The sequence below is a fragment of the Acartia tonsa genome, chromosome 2 (assembly GCF_053477335.1).
Source record: "Acartia tonsa isolate MP-2025a chromosome 2, ASM5347733v1, whole genome shotgun sequence".
In the NCBI taxonomy this organism is placed as follows: Eukaryota; Metazoa; Arthropoda; class Copepoda; order Calanoida; family Acartiidae; genus Acartia; species Acartia tonsa.
The window spans coordinates 1,396,420-1,410,803 of NC_137261.1; the positions used below are offsets into that span (position 1 = coordinate 1,396,420).

The window sequence follows — 14,384 nt, forward strand, 5'->3', positions numbered from 1 at the left end:
CTAAGTTACATGTCCCCTCTCCCTTAATTGAATACAAATCCTTTATTTTGGTTTCTTAAATCACATTTATAAATACTTTTCTCGTATTCATTCGAATCCGGTGGATAGGAACCTGTTCTCATCCATACGAAAAAACTATGCCTAGCATCGTATTATATCCAGTTTTCTACCTACGAATATAGAAATGTACAATCATAAGATTATAACTAGTTTTTTTAGCCGGTGCCTTCGGCACCACGGGGCTAAAAAAACTAGTTTTAATCTTATAATTGTACATTCTATATCCGCGGAAAGCCGTTTATAATACGATACGAGAAATAACTATTATTGAATTCTGGGACATAATATAAGCAGTTTCAATCAATCATAGCTATTTGAAAAGTAATTTGTCAAAGAAAAATGTCCAAAATATATTCTAACACAGAACATGATTAAGATTGATTTAAATTGCCAAATTTATGTCCTTATTATTGCTCAAAATTACAGATACACAGAAATTTTGTACTGTTATAATTTTAATTTGATCTTTACAATACTTTGAAAAGTACTTTGATTGTCAATTTATAAGACCTTTGGTCTATTGATTTTATTTAATTAAGAAGACATGTTTATTGATCGAAAAATAATTTTACTTTGTTTTAAAATAATTTTTTAAGCACCGGTATACTTCACATGTACGAAAAAAGTTTGAAAACATCATTAAAAAGCACAAAAAATCACTATTTTCCACATTAAAATAAAACAAAGTCACTCAAAAATAAAACACGGTTATTGCAAATTGTCAATGATAAAAGCAATCTTATTAATTGCATAAATAAACTTTTGTTCACTTTAAACGGCTGAACATCATTGATCCTCTGTATTACTGATGAACGTGTTGTTGATCTAGTATGAATGTCCGTTGACCGGGCTTTCATACTTGACTTGCGGATGTTCTAAACTTTGGTGATGATGTCCCTGCATAGCTCCTGCCGGTGACAGGCTCAGATGAGACAAGTGCGGGTTGTGGACAGACGGGTGAAGGTAGCTGCCACCGCCGCCTGTTGTCAGGTGAGATAGGGATGGAAGGCTGCCGCCGATTGTGGAGGTCAGGGGCGGTTGAAGGTCGGCGGACGGAGGTGGGGTTGGTAGACCTAAATATACAAATATTTAAAAAAAATAAAATAACGTTTTTTTATAACATAAAAAAAACCAAGGCGTAAAATTTAGAAAAGTGTCATCGTTCTTCTCACACAAATTAAATGCATAATTTTTATTAAAATATTAATTTTTTTGTGCTATTTGCAATAATTAGAGATATTTAAAATAATTTTGGGCAATGTTTACTAAATCTTGATTGGTTTGGTCAAACTAGCAGAGTCCAAACTTTTCAATCAATTGTTCAATCTGCATAAAGGGTAATTTTGTTTATTAATATTGGGTATTCTCATTAATTGTTTTAAGTATAAGATACCCTATAAGATCAGTGATTTTGTAAATTCTTCCGAAAAAATATTTGTATATGATGAAAATGCTATGTTGTGGACTTAGACTAAGGTCGTGTAATGAAAGGTTACCTTGATGTATATGCGGGTACCATTCAGTCAAATGTTGATTATGTTGATTTTGGTGATTAGGATTGCCATTATTGCCATGTTCCTCAGAACTTGAAGGGGTAAGGTGAGTGTTCTCCTCTCCTCCGTGAGAATATTGGGTGTGGGGGCCACTACTGCTGCTCCCAGGGAGAGAGGATGTGGGAGAGGAGGAGGTGGCCCCAACCTCTTCATCACTCTCCCCCTCACCCTCGCTGTCAACGGAGGAACACGCCTGATTTGCAGCAGAATTCTTTCCATGTACCTACAGAATAAAAGTTAGCATTGCATACTTTTTTTCACTGACAGACAGAGGAAATGTTTCTAACAGAAATACAGACTGAGTAAGAATAAAAAAGTCCTTTTAAATTTAAAATACTAATCTTTATTATGTATTTAAGTAGAAATATACATAGATAAGCTTTTGCTTATTGCAAATTTCTAATGTCATATTTTTGGCAATTTCTCTCAAATTGCCTGTGCACAGAAACCGCCCCTTTATTTTTAATAAATTGGAATTAAATAGTGGTTTTGATTTGTTTGTTTTTACTTTGGGTTAGGTTATATTGGGTAATAGGTATCCCCGTAGTGTTAGAGTCCGACAAAAGAGGTTAGGCATAGGAAAAAATTAATTGCCTTCCCTTATTTCAAATATAAGGAGGAGGGAGTGGGATCAATGCTTGATGGGTTCTTTAAGGTAAAGCATTTGAGATAAAACTTATCGAATTTCTATTTTTGAATAAAAAATAAACAGTCTACTTACCTTCATATGTTTTCTCAGGGATGAAGGATGGGTGTAGGACTTGTCGCAGCCGCGCACCTTACACACATACGGTTTGTCAGACGTGTGCACGTGCGAGTGCTTCTTGCGGTCGCTGGAGTTGGCGAACCGCCGGTCGCAGCCGCTAAACTCGCATTGGAAGGGCTTCTCACCTGAAAATTTAAGTTTATACTTGGATTATAAAATTTAAGCGTATCTATCCTATTATATAAAGTAGTAAGCGTGTTTTGTCTGTCTCGAAGGATCTCGCAAACCGCTGAACCGATATTGTTCTCCTTTACGGTGAAGCTTCTTATAGATCCTAGGAAGGTTTTAAACTATTTTTTAGGAGGGTGTCTTCACCTCCTCCCCCCCCAAAAAAAAATATTTTTTTACTCTTTTGAACACATATTTAAAATGAGATGAGGTCGACTTTTCCCTCTCCTACCTTATGTGCCCCTAGAGGCTTCTAGGGGGCGTAATCGCTAGTACTTTATAAGTAAGCTCTGTTCAACAATATTTTTAGACAATACCTGCAGATTTAGAAATAATGCAAGCAGGGATATTAGGATTTTAAAGAGATATTGGCCGACAAATTAATGTAAATCACCAAAATTATCCATTCTATGGATTAAAATTAGTGGTTGAAACGTTTAAACACTCATCTTAATGAGCTAACCAATCAAAATTCACTCAAGTCCCCAAAGTTGTTAAGCCAACGCATATGATCTGTTATCATTAAACTTTGGGGACTATTGTAATAAACTGCCCATTGTCCTCTCTTTTTAAAAGCGAAGCTTTTCTATAATTAGGGTCGGTCCGTCCGTACGTCCGTCCGTCCGTCTGTACGTCCGTACGTCCGTAACGAATAGCTTTTTTCGTTAATTTAGGCAAGTTAGAATTGTCCTATCGATTTCAAATATTGAACTCTCATCTTAATGAGCAAACCGATTAAAATTCATTAAAGTCCCCAGAGTTGTTAAGCCAACGCATAAGAAACTGTTATCATTAAACTTTTGGGGACTATTGTAATAAACTGCCCATTGTCCTCTCTTTTTTTTTTTTAATATTATCAAGGTTTAAGACGTGTAATCTAAATAACCACTAGATTAAAAACCCTTAAGACTTGATGTCATTTTTTCTAGAAAATTTCACGCTATTTCTTACAAACAATGCAACAAGAATAAAAGAATAAGCAAATTTAATAAAAGTAAGTAATAGTCATTTTTCGCATTTATTACAGGCAGCCTTCATGTATATTAAAATGAAAAAAAAAAATATAAGATTAAAACCAGTTATTTTAGCCCCGAGGGTACAAAGGCCCGGTCTAACAAATCTGGTATTAATTTAGTGATATATGTAATTTTCTATGAAAATTTTCTGTATATGATGCTATACATGTTTTTTTTCAGTATGGCTGTTCTGAACCGGTTCTAATACAGCGGATATCAATCGGTTTCGATGCCATACTAGCAAAATTAGAGTAAAATTAGGGAGAAAGAAATAACTGTATCTCCCCATCGCAACCACCTTGCGCAACCTTTCTATTGGGTCATAGAATATCAACCAATGGTGTCGCTTATATTAACGCAGCCAAGTAGCAGAAAATAATTTAGAAGCAGACGAAAGAGGTCTTTGAAAAATGAAGGGAGGTAGTTGTCTGTATATACATCTATACTATAGATCTGTTTTCAATTTTTTTTTTCAAAGTATGATATCTAGTCATAATATCATTGAGATATCTTTATGTCAGCCTTCGCCACTTTTGCACATTGGCATACAATTTATATTGGAATCTGCTTAGAACAGAACAGAACAGAACCGGTTCCCAGACATACTGAAAAATCATGCATCATATCGTATTATAGACATTTTGCTATGATTATTTTAAAAAAAACATAAGATTAATTCCAGTTTTGGTTCCTCGTGGCTAACAAAACTGGTTATAATCTTAAAATTTTTCATTACGATGTTCGCCGAAACACGATGCGATAAATAACTATTCTTTAACCCTGAAAAATAGCCATCTAGCAAGAAAAAATTTGTGCAATTTTCGACTATTACCTTGATTACCTTAAATGGGACTAAACATTATCAAGCGACACGCACATTAAAATAGCTAAATTTGTTACCTTAAAGTTTGGTAATAAAGAGAACAGTTTAATTTTTTATTGATGGTATTTGCTAGGGGTTGACTTACGCCCTTTCTATATAAAACTAATATAAAGCTTTCCAAAACTATCTTCTTGAATAATGAACTAATATTTAACGAAGTGTGGGAGGGGTAGCTTCGATACACTCCACTAGGATAAAAAATCAGTGAGAATAGAGGGAATGAATAGCTTTATGTCTCCTTTCTGAGGACCCCGTGCCGTTTTTAAATGGAAAGTCAACGAATAGCGTCGGGAACATTTACAAGTCGCTACAAAAGGGCAGAGAGCAATTTGCTAGCAGACGAAAAAGGTCATTAACAGGGGGATCCAGGTAGTTGTCTGGTTAAATATACATCCAACTAAAAATTTATCAGTGAAACCTCTAATTTTCAGCCTTATAGAAAAAAAACTTTTGTTTAATAAAAAGAAATATGAAAGTATCATAACGATAAAATTATAAAATTGTGATAAATAAATCAGATTTTGAAAACTTTCTTAAAATTAAACAATGAAATTCTTTTTATCAAATATTTTTTTTATGTCAATTATGTCCAAAAGTAAATACTTGAAATAAAAAGAAAAACTTTTTTCTAACTAAAAAAGTTAAATTTTGTACTTTAATTGTAAATTTAGCATGCAACAAAAACGCACACTTTTAAATTCATTTTAAATTGAATTAAACTTATATTTAATAATAAATCTGACATATTCTTCTTGGTTTTTGTGAGAATTTAAATATTTTGAAAATTGAAATTTCAACATAGGAATTTCAGCAACTACACGTAGATTTTTACTTTTATGTACAGTTATACTGTGTTATATGTGTTTGTGTTTTCCTTTTTAATTCATTTTTAAAAGCGAAGCTTTTCTATAATTAGGGTCGGTCCGTCCGTACGTCCGTAACGGATAGCTTTTGCATGGTGATTCCTTTAGTAGTTAGGTACGATTTAGAAAGCGTAGCAACTCTATAATCATCACCAAAATGTCCGAACGTCCATTTTAAACATGTTGATTTTTTTACTTTTTTAATAACAATTTTTTATGTGATAAAATCATCTGATTAGTCTGATTTTTTTATTACTGATTCCTATTACAACAAGGTACAATATTATGAGCGAAGCCTCTCTATAATCAAGTATTGAATTGTCAGTATGTCCTTAAACAGAATTCTGTATTTAAGAAGTTTTGCAACAAATTTACGTATAATTTTGTCAAACCTTATATTTTCATATTTTGTATATTCAGTTCTGACACTCAACAAAGTTAATGTTCGTCTGTCATATCGTTTCAGAGCTTCGCTTTTATGGATGTTGTCATCCTTGTTTTCAATAGGCTCACACCAACACCAACACCAACACCCCCCTCCCCCCCCAAGAAAATTATTTATGGGAGTTTTTTATTATGCCAAAACTATGACAGTCTCTTTTTTTGATTGCCCTACATATTAAAACTAACAGGATGTTTTTTATGACCGTTGAACCGATAAGGTTCTTCTTTACAGTGTAGCTTCTCATAGGTCCTGGGAAGATTTATAGATATTGGGTGAGGGTACAATCATCCTTCCAAGAAAAATATTCAAAAATAAGACGTAACTTCCAAGTCAGTAAAGGGTTCGTGTAATAACTTAAATACATTAATGTATAAAATTCCTTAAAATAGAGAATATGCTTCTATTAATTGAGAAATGGTCAGTCAAAACTTTTTACTTTCACGAAAAGCAGAAAAATAGTTTTTGCTTTATAAATTAGACATTCAGGATTTATTTAGTTTGAAAATTGACTCTTTTCTCTCTTTTACAGAGTAAAGAAAATTTCTTCCGTAAGGGCCAGGTTTAGATATATTTTTAGTTACATAAATATTAAAAAAAGGCTTCATATTTTTTAGTAGCGAAGCTACTCTATAATTTGTTTAATTGTAGATTATGATAAGATATTATATTACTGGCAAGTCTCATCAATTCTGTGGATTTTTTTGTTTTGTTTAAGTTGTAAAAAGGGTTTCTAAACGTACTAATTTAAATTACATGTCACTTAAATTTTTTTGGCAAACAAATCTCCACAATTTTGAGTGAAAATATTACACTTTTCAAAGGGTGGTTTCTTCAAACATTATAAGATGATACATTAACAGCATTGTAGAAGTCTTTTTGTGACTTAAATAGAATTGTAATATTGCTTTTTTTCTAACTTAAAAAACAGCATTTAGTTTTGACAAGGATTTACAGTTCTCGTGTCTAAGATACAAACAGTCAGGAAATTGCCCCCCCCCAAAAAAAAAAAACCTCCCCCTTAAACCTCCATCCTACATCGTTATTATTTGTCTCCCTCTCTTATTCTCATTAAACCCCTTCCTTTTTACCCATACTAAATTTTAGTAAGTTTTGTAAGGGCGAGAAAAAGTAGCCAATATCTTTAACATTGGACTAGATTTGTTCATTCATTTATTTAAGAATATATTTTTCTAATAACTGTTAGTTATACTTATCTAATAAGTTAAAGATAGTATAATAGAAAACTATATTCTATGTTAATAAATATATTATTAGTATCTTAAGTAATTCAAACTAATATTTTTGGAAACTGAATTTTTTTCCAAATAGTAAAATTTTGGCCCATAGTATGTGCATATCCTGTATAGAGGGTGAGTAGAATGGACACACACGATCACTGTGTCAGTTTTACAACTTACAACTTATATACAGATCTAGCTTGCCAACTTGTCAGGAATATTAGGATATTCAGACACACAGTCTTTTTAAAGAACTTTGAACTTAAAGCTTGCTTGCAAAGTGTACAGGAATTTAGAGGCAAGTAAACTTTTTAATTTTACTTGCTACATGTTTTTCATAGCTAATTTGCTAGCATATTTGCATGTATTAAATGTAAATTAAATGGGACTAATAAAAAATACTTTCAAGATGCCTAACAATCGCTGTAGCCCCCCTCCCCTCCTATTATTTTAAAAATAAATTGAAATTAAGTAAGGCGGAGGGAGCTTTCCACCTATGACTACCCCTAGCTACCTAGTACCTAACCTTATCTAAATAGTAAATAAACACACATTTGAAAGACTACTCTTTCCCCCTTGATTTTGATTGAATTCAAAATAAAATAAGGGGGGTAGGATTGTGATCGACTAGGTCTTTGCAGAAAACCAATTTCCTTCAGCCCTGAGAAGCATCTGAAAGTGTTTTAGAAGACACATATATGTAATAGGGTTGGGCCGGATATCCGGTTTGGCCGGTTATCTGGCCGGATATCCGGCCGGATACCGGATATTAAAACTATCCGGTTACAGTATATCCGGCTGATTTTTGACGCCGGATATCCGGTTATCCGGCCGGATATCCGGTAATTTGCCGGATATCGAACGTTGGCCAGATATCCGGCCGCAACCGGATATCCGGTATTAGAAATCAGCCGGATATCCGGTATCTGGTATCCGGCCAAAAAAGTATCCGGCCCAACCCTAAATTATGTATGTCAAACTACCAGATTTATACTACTCTCTGTCACACAGTAATACAATACAATTGTTTTATTTTTATTGACTTGTTACCATCTTTACATATGAGTCTGTGATGCAGCTACTCAATAATAAGTTTCTACTAAGCTTTTTCAGGTTTTCCTTTAATATTCTATCGTTTGTAAAAAGCTAAGTATAACATAAACTAAGGTTCCTTTACCTTTAACTAGCGGCTTCGCTCCTAGCATTTATGATTTTGTATTCGAAGGAGTAAGAAAAGTAGGAAAAGAGCCTAAAACCAAACTTAGATATAAAAATTAGATACCCAGAGCCTTTGTGAAGTTACTGTATCGGTTCAGTAGAATTTTAATTTCATTGATATTTTTAAAAAAAAATTACCAAGATAACCAGTCTTTGGAAATTACTGTTCTTTCTTGCTTTCTTGCAACTTCCTCTAACCCTTCCAAAAATACTCGTCTATTTGGGGACGGGGGGGGGGGGGGTTGTAACAGTAACAGTAACAAGCCCTTTTCACTCCACAGGGGGGAGCATAGGCCGCTGACAATTCGTCAGTGTTTCTGTAACAATGTGGCTTATGGATATGGGATAGGGTTGTCAGCCCTAAGCCCTATGATTGCGGTGTAAAGCGTCCATTTGCCATCAGACAACCAACCCTTTGATTGCACGACCTTTGTCTGAGAAGTCCTAACTGTGCATGGTAGTGAGTTGCGCCTGTTTTGGGCCAAGGCATTCCCCCTACTCTAACTATTTATGTCGCGCATCTGACATAGCAGCAGTAGGAACCATTTTTAACGTCTTTAGTTATGACGCGGTGTTGGACCGAGATTCGAACCTGTCACCTTCCCGACGACGAGCGGATGCGCTACGTGTTGAGCCACGGTCGCGGGGGGGGGGTTGAGGGAAGCAAAAAAGTCAATATAAGATGGGTATGTAACATAATAGAACAAATAATTCAATGGACACTATAAAACAAAACGACGCGACGTTTATAGTCTTTTTACAAACTAAATTAGAGAAATTTTGAATGTCATTTTTTCTTTGATTTTTTAATTAGTGCATGTAACAACTTTTAGCATTCTAAATTTAATTTTTTCTGTTCATTATGAATAGCTGTCATGAATCATCGTATAAATATGCCACTTTGGATCAGTTAAAAATTTTAAACTTACATACAGCTTAAAAAAAAACTTAGACAATCTGATTTCATGTTATTTTGATTTTTCAAATATCATTTCGAGGGCGATTAGATAATATTTTAACTTTTCTCCTATTATAAATACATAAATTCATAGTTTGTTTCATGTTTAACTCGAAATAAATTATATAAAAACAACATAATTAAAAAGTATAGTATATTCACAATAGGATTTTTCATATATTTTCATTGTCCTTTTTTTAAATAAATAGTGAAGTTTGTTTAAAAGTCTACACATTTTAATGCTTCATAATATACTTTCGCTAATATTCACTTGTTTAGATGTTGTCATTCTTGTTTTAAGCTTTTCTACAAGAATTTTAAATTCATTTTCATAACTAGATTAAATGACAATCTTAGATAAAAAAGGAAAACAATCTATTTTGCGCCAAAATTTAAAACATGAGGAACTATTTTAGTCAGCTGTGGCTTTTTAGCCCCCCTGGGGACATTGTAGACCCCCCTTGGGGCCTTTTTCCGGTCAAGGTGTCGTGTGTTGTATGTGTTAACTAATATATATTTTAAACTAAATTTGTCACCCAATAAATTTACAGGGATAAAAAGACAAATAAATAGACAGGGTACAGGGATAAAAGAACAAATAAATAGACAGAAATTTTCCAAACCATTGCATTGCAATCTTTTTCTTAATTTCAAGGTTTTCCATGGTTATATTAATAACTGTTAATTGAATTTAGGATAAACAAATATAAGCATAAATCAAAATGTAATGTATAAAAACAAAAAGACAACTTATTATTTACTTTGTTTGTATTCCCAAAACAGAGATAATCAATTTATAGGACACTAAAAATTAAATACATGTACTTGCAAACACGCTTTCAGCAGAAAAACTTTTTTTAAACGTTGTTCTGCTTATCTAACCTAATGTTTATTATATACCTACACAATCAAAATAAAACATCTGTTTTTAAAAGAAAACCATTTATTCTAAAAAAAAAATTATTCTATATCCAAAAAAACGTTTATAAAAATGTGATAAATTATTTTATAAATGCAATACTCAGATTATATTTAATATTGATGGTTTTATGTAAGAATAGAAAACAATATTAGTTATGTACCGACTAAAATCTCCCTCTTATTTCTAATTAAAAAAAAACATTTTTTAGCCCCTGCAGGGAACTCTAACCCTATGGGGGTTCTATTTCTATGTGTTAGCCAAAATACGTTTTTCCGGGAATGTTTACTATTATTCATGGGCGGGTTTTAAGCTATTGTTGTAGGGATAGGTTATCACCTAAAAAAGAAAATTTAAACCCCCGAAATAAATCGTTTGGGTAGCCATTAGCATAAGAATTGACCTAATAAGAGCCCCAAAAAATTATCTTTTGTTTTTAAGATACTTTTAAACGGTTAAAACTGTTGCAACATTGAAAATTTTGAAAAAAAACAAAAAAAACATTTACAAGATAAACAAAAATTTGCATTTGTTTTTACACACACAAAAACAAGGATGACAACATCCATAAAAGCAAAGCTCTAAAATAAAACAGTAGAAAAAACGGACATAAACACTTGTAGAGTGTAAAAACTAAGTAGAATATTAATTTAAAATAAAAATAATTGCATATAAACTTGTTGCATAGTTTTCCACCAATAAATCACGAAAGAGGTAATTTTGTTTATCAAAACTAGATTTATGCATCAATTTTTCGTCCATTGTCTTGTCACTTAGGATCTCTGGTAATTTGATCTTTTATTAAGAAAACATAAAAAATTATAAAAATCGATGTATTTGATAAAAAAAGTTAGAATTAATGGCGTTTTGCTCTAATTAACAGACTGTTATCATACCAAAGTCATGAGACAATAAAAATATTGCTATTTTTTACACATTAAGTTTGAAAGAATATAGTTTATGTGAAGAAGAAGATATACTATTAACAATTATTTAAAAACCGTTTTTAAATGCAAAAAATGAATATTGTATGTGTAGTCAAAGGATAATTACTTAAAAGCTGTCCACATAACCTTCCATCAAAAGATTAAAATTCGTAAAAATTATAGTTTTTTAATAAATAAAAATAAAATCATATTTTTCGAAATATTTACTTTAAATGTTGGTATTGTCAATAAAACTATTTGTTTTCTAACCTCTAAGTTTCCCCATGAATGAAACCTAACCCTAGGGGACCTGCAGCTTTTTTTCAGGGTCAATGTTAAGCCGAGAAAATACAGACACCCCCCGCTGTTTGCCTGGGGTGTGTACACTCCCTCCCCCACCCCGCCCCGATACACTGCTGTAGTTTTGTAAGCCCCTTCCTTTTTATATACTATGTAAACTGTTAGCATTATATATTACACTAGCGGTTGCGCCACTATTATCTAGGGTCTCTGTTTTCAAACGGGGCAGAAAAATGGCCTAAAACCCAATCAAGACTTAAATAAGAAAAAGATTGAAACATCCATGAAAACAAAGCTTAATCAATTATGCATTTGGATAAAGTTAATAACACTCTTATAACATGACGAAGCCCAATCTGCGCAACTTTTGTACCACTTTTGATTCCTGTGACGTCATAAAAACGAGGGAGATGATAGGAGAAGTGGGAAAAAAACCTAAAAAAGAGATGGAGAATCCCTCATTTTTATGACGTCACAGGAATCAAAAGTGGTGCAGATTGGGCTTCGTCTTATAACATTGTACCTTATGGTTCAAGGTATCACCATTTTAAAAGTCAGGTTAATAGAATATTTTCTTTAAAACCTAAAATTACTAACTTTAAAATATTTCTAATGAAAGTTGTTACGCTTATATTACTTCAGGAACCCTATTGCAACGTTTGATATGATCAAAACTGTACGTTATGTACGGGAGGTAAACCTAACTTCTTCTATGTTATACAGGCAAACCTAATTCAAAACTTTCTTATACGAATTGCTAAATTTTTTACTTCTATAATTCTGCAAACTTATGATAATTTCGATAATTTTTTTTTATCATGATTTTATGGTTACATTAGCTTTCTTTTATTATTAAATTCGACTTATATTTGTGTGTGCGATTTGAAGCATAAATTTTTAAGGGCATGGCTAGGATAATCTACCAAAAGTTAGTAAATATTTTAGGTTTACCAACATCACACCAAAATAATTTAATATTTCTGAAGTATTTTTAACAAAAAGCAGAAGTCTTTCAGTTCAAAAGTTTCTCAGATCTTTTGCTACAAATAATTAGACATCAAAGCTCTTTGTATAATAATTTTTTTTCTTTTGTTGAATCTAAAAGAAAAGTTAATTCTATTATGCTTATATGTTAACAGTTAATTAATAACTTAATAAATTCTTGGCATGTATTGCCAATAAAACTACTTATTTTCTCTCTCTAGAATAAAACTTCAAAGTCTCAAATTTGATTAATGATTGGGGGTAACCAAAATATTTGCTCCATATTTGGAAATAAGAATTTTGGACAACACAAGTGTATAGTGCCATTGTTTAGAACTATTTATACAGTATACATAGATTACTTGCAGGTATAGATATTTTTTTGTTTTTAAAATTATGTATTTCATTTAAAGTAACATATACAGATGTAAGTGTTGATGTAAATTTAGCAAGCTTTAGGAAAACTTTTTATAGAAGGTGTCCTTGTCGCGTTTTCAAATTAATGTCAACTCAAATTTTGTATTCTATTGTGTCCCATTTATCCCTGTGGAAAACTAAAGTTCAGTATCGGTGTCGGTAATCTAGACGGTTTTTACAGGGAAAAATATACTTCTAAACTTGTTAAATTATTATTAAGGGGGAGATAGGTTGTGCTAAAATTCCGTAAAGGTGTGAATTTTAAGGCTTAAAAACAGTAGTAGAACGACAATATTCACTAATTATGTGTATTCTTTATTGAAAAGAACTATAGACAAATTTTTTTGAAGTTAACATGAATTTTATCGTTCTACTATTGTTTATAAGCCTTAAAACTCACACCTATACCGAATTTTAGCACAACCTACCTCCCCGTTTTTTTTATGTGTTTTTGATAATTAAGATCCCAATAAAATTTCGTGTATTTATTATATTAATAAATATGTAGCTATTATGTCATAAAATAGCATTATGTTGATATCATACCAGCAATCACCACTCTTTCCAATAATGTCAATAAAATATTACATCCCAAAAAAATTCATGTCAATACTTTATTAATAATTTAATATACTAGCGGCTACGCCCCTAGAGCTCTAGGGGCTCTTAAGGTAGGAGGAGGAAGAATCGACCTCATCCCATTTTAAATTTGAGTTTTAAAAGAATAAAATATATATTTTTTGGGAGGGGGGTGAAGACACTCTCCCCAAAAATAGTTTAAAACCTTCCCAGGACCAATAAGAAGCTTTACTGTAAAGCGGTTAGCTAGATCCTTCGGGACAGACAAAAAACGCTTACTACTTTATATAATAGGACTATCATATAAAGCAGAAAGGTTTTTATAAAATAACTATTAAATGTGTTTCATAGGATGACTTTGTTAGGTCATTTTAACTTATACTAATTAATAATAATATATAAATCTTCTTCTCTTTACTATTTCGCAAACTAGAAGCTTCGCCTAAATAGCTTTTTATATGGGGAGTAGGGCGCTTGAAAACAGTATTTTTTGTGGGTATATTTATTTCTGGGAGGGAAAACCCTTCACCTATTTAGCGACAAATTTGACCTATTAAAATTTCCTGATGATTTTTGAATTGATCGACCCAGACCTTTACGAGATCATAGTAGACACACTTTACTTCCTTATGGTTATCCTTATACTAGGCTATTACATTTTTAAATATTTGAGCATATTATTTTGTGTGTATATTTTAATATTCGTGGAAAATTGTCTTTAATACATGATTTTTTAGTATGACGGAGAACTGGTTCTAATACAGTAGTAATTAATCTGGTTTAGAGCCCCTCGGGGCCAGCAATTTATAATTTTTCATTTTGATATCCGCAGAAAGCTGTCTATAACACGATGTGAAAAATAACTATTATTCTAAAACTGACCATGTAAGAGTTGGGTCCATTAAAAATAATCTTAGTGTCACATGAGATTTTGAGTCTAAATTATCCTTTCATACACTAAATACACCAAGCGTAAGACTTTGGAAATTGCGTAAAGAGATGGGCGAGTGATTATTTTGCGTACAAATTGCGTACTGTCAACTACAATTTTAAACTTACTCATCAAAATGAAATACTGGGGTGGGAATAAG

At 32.2% G+C, this 14,384-nt stretch overlaps 1 protein-coding gene across 1 annotated transcript in view; it reads right to left on the bottom strand.

The window, feature by feature from the left end:
* Positions 1-302: 302 nt before the first annotated feature.
* Positions 303-14,384, bottom strand: part of LOC145333668 (uncharacterized) — a 64,079-nt gene continuing 49,997 nt past the window's right edge. Inside the window, exons 3-5 of the mRNA XM_080178880.1 lie at positions 2,335-2,504; positions 1,557-1,836; positions 303-1,133 (exon numbers count right to left, since the gene is read on the bottom strand). Of these exons, the coding sequence (XP_080035006.1) occupies positions 886-1,133; positions 1,557-1,836; positions 2,335-2,504 (698 nt within the window). The 3' untranslated portion in view covers positions 303-885. The remainder of the gene's footprint in view (positions 1,134-1,556; positions 1,837-2,334; positions 2,505-14,384) is intronic.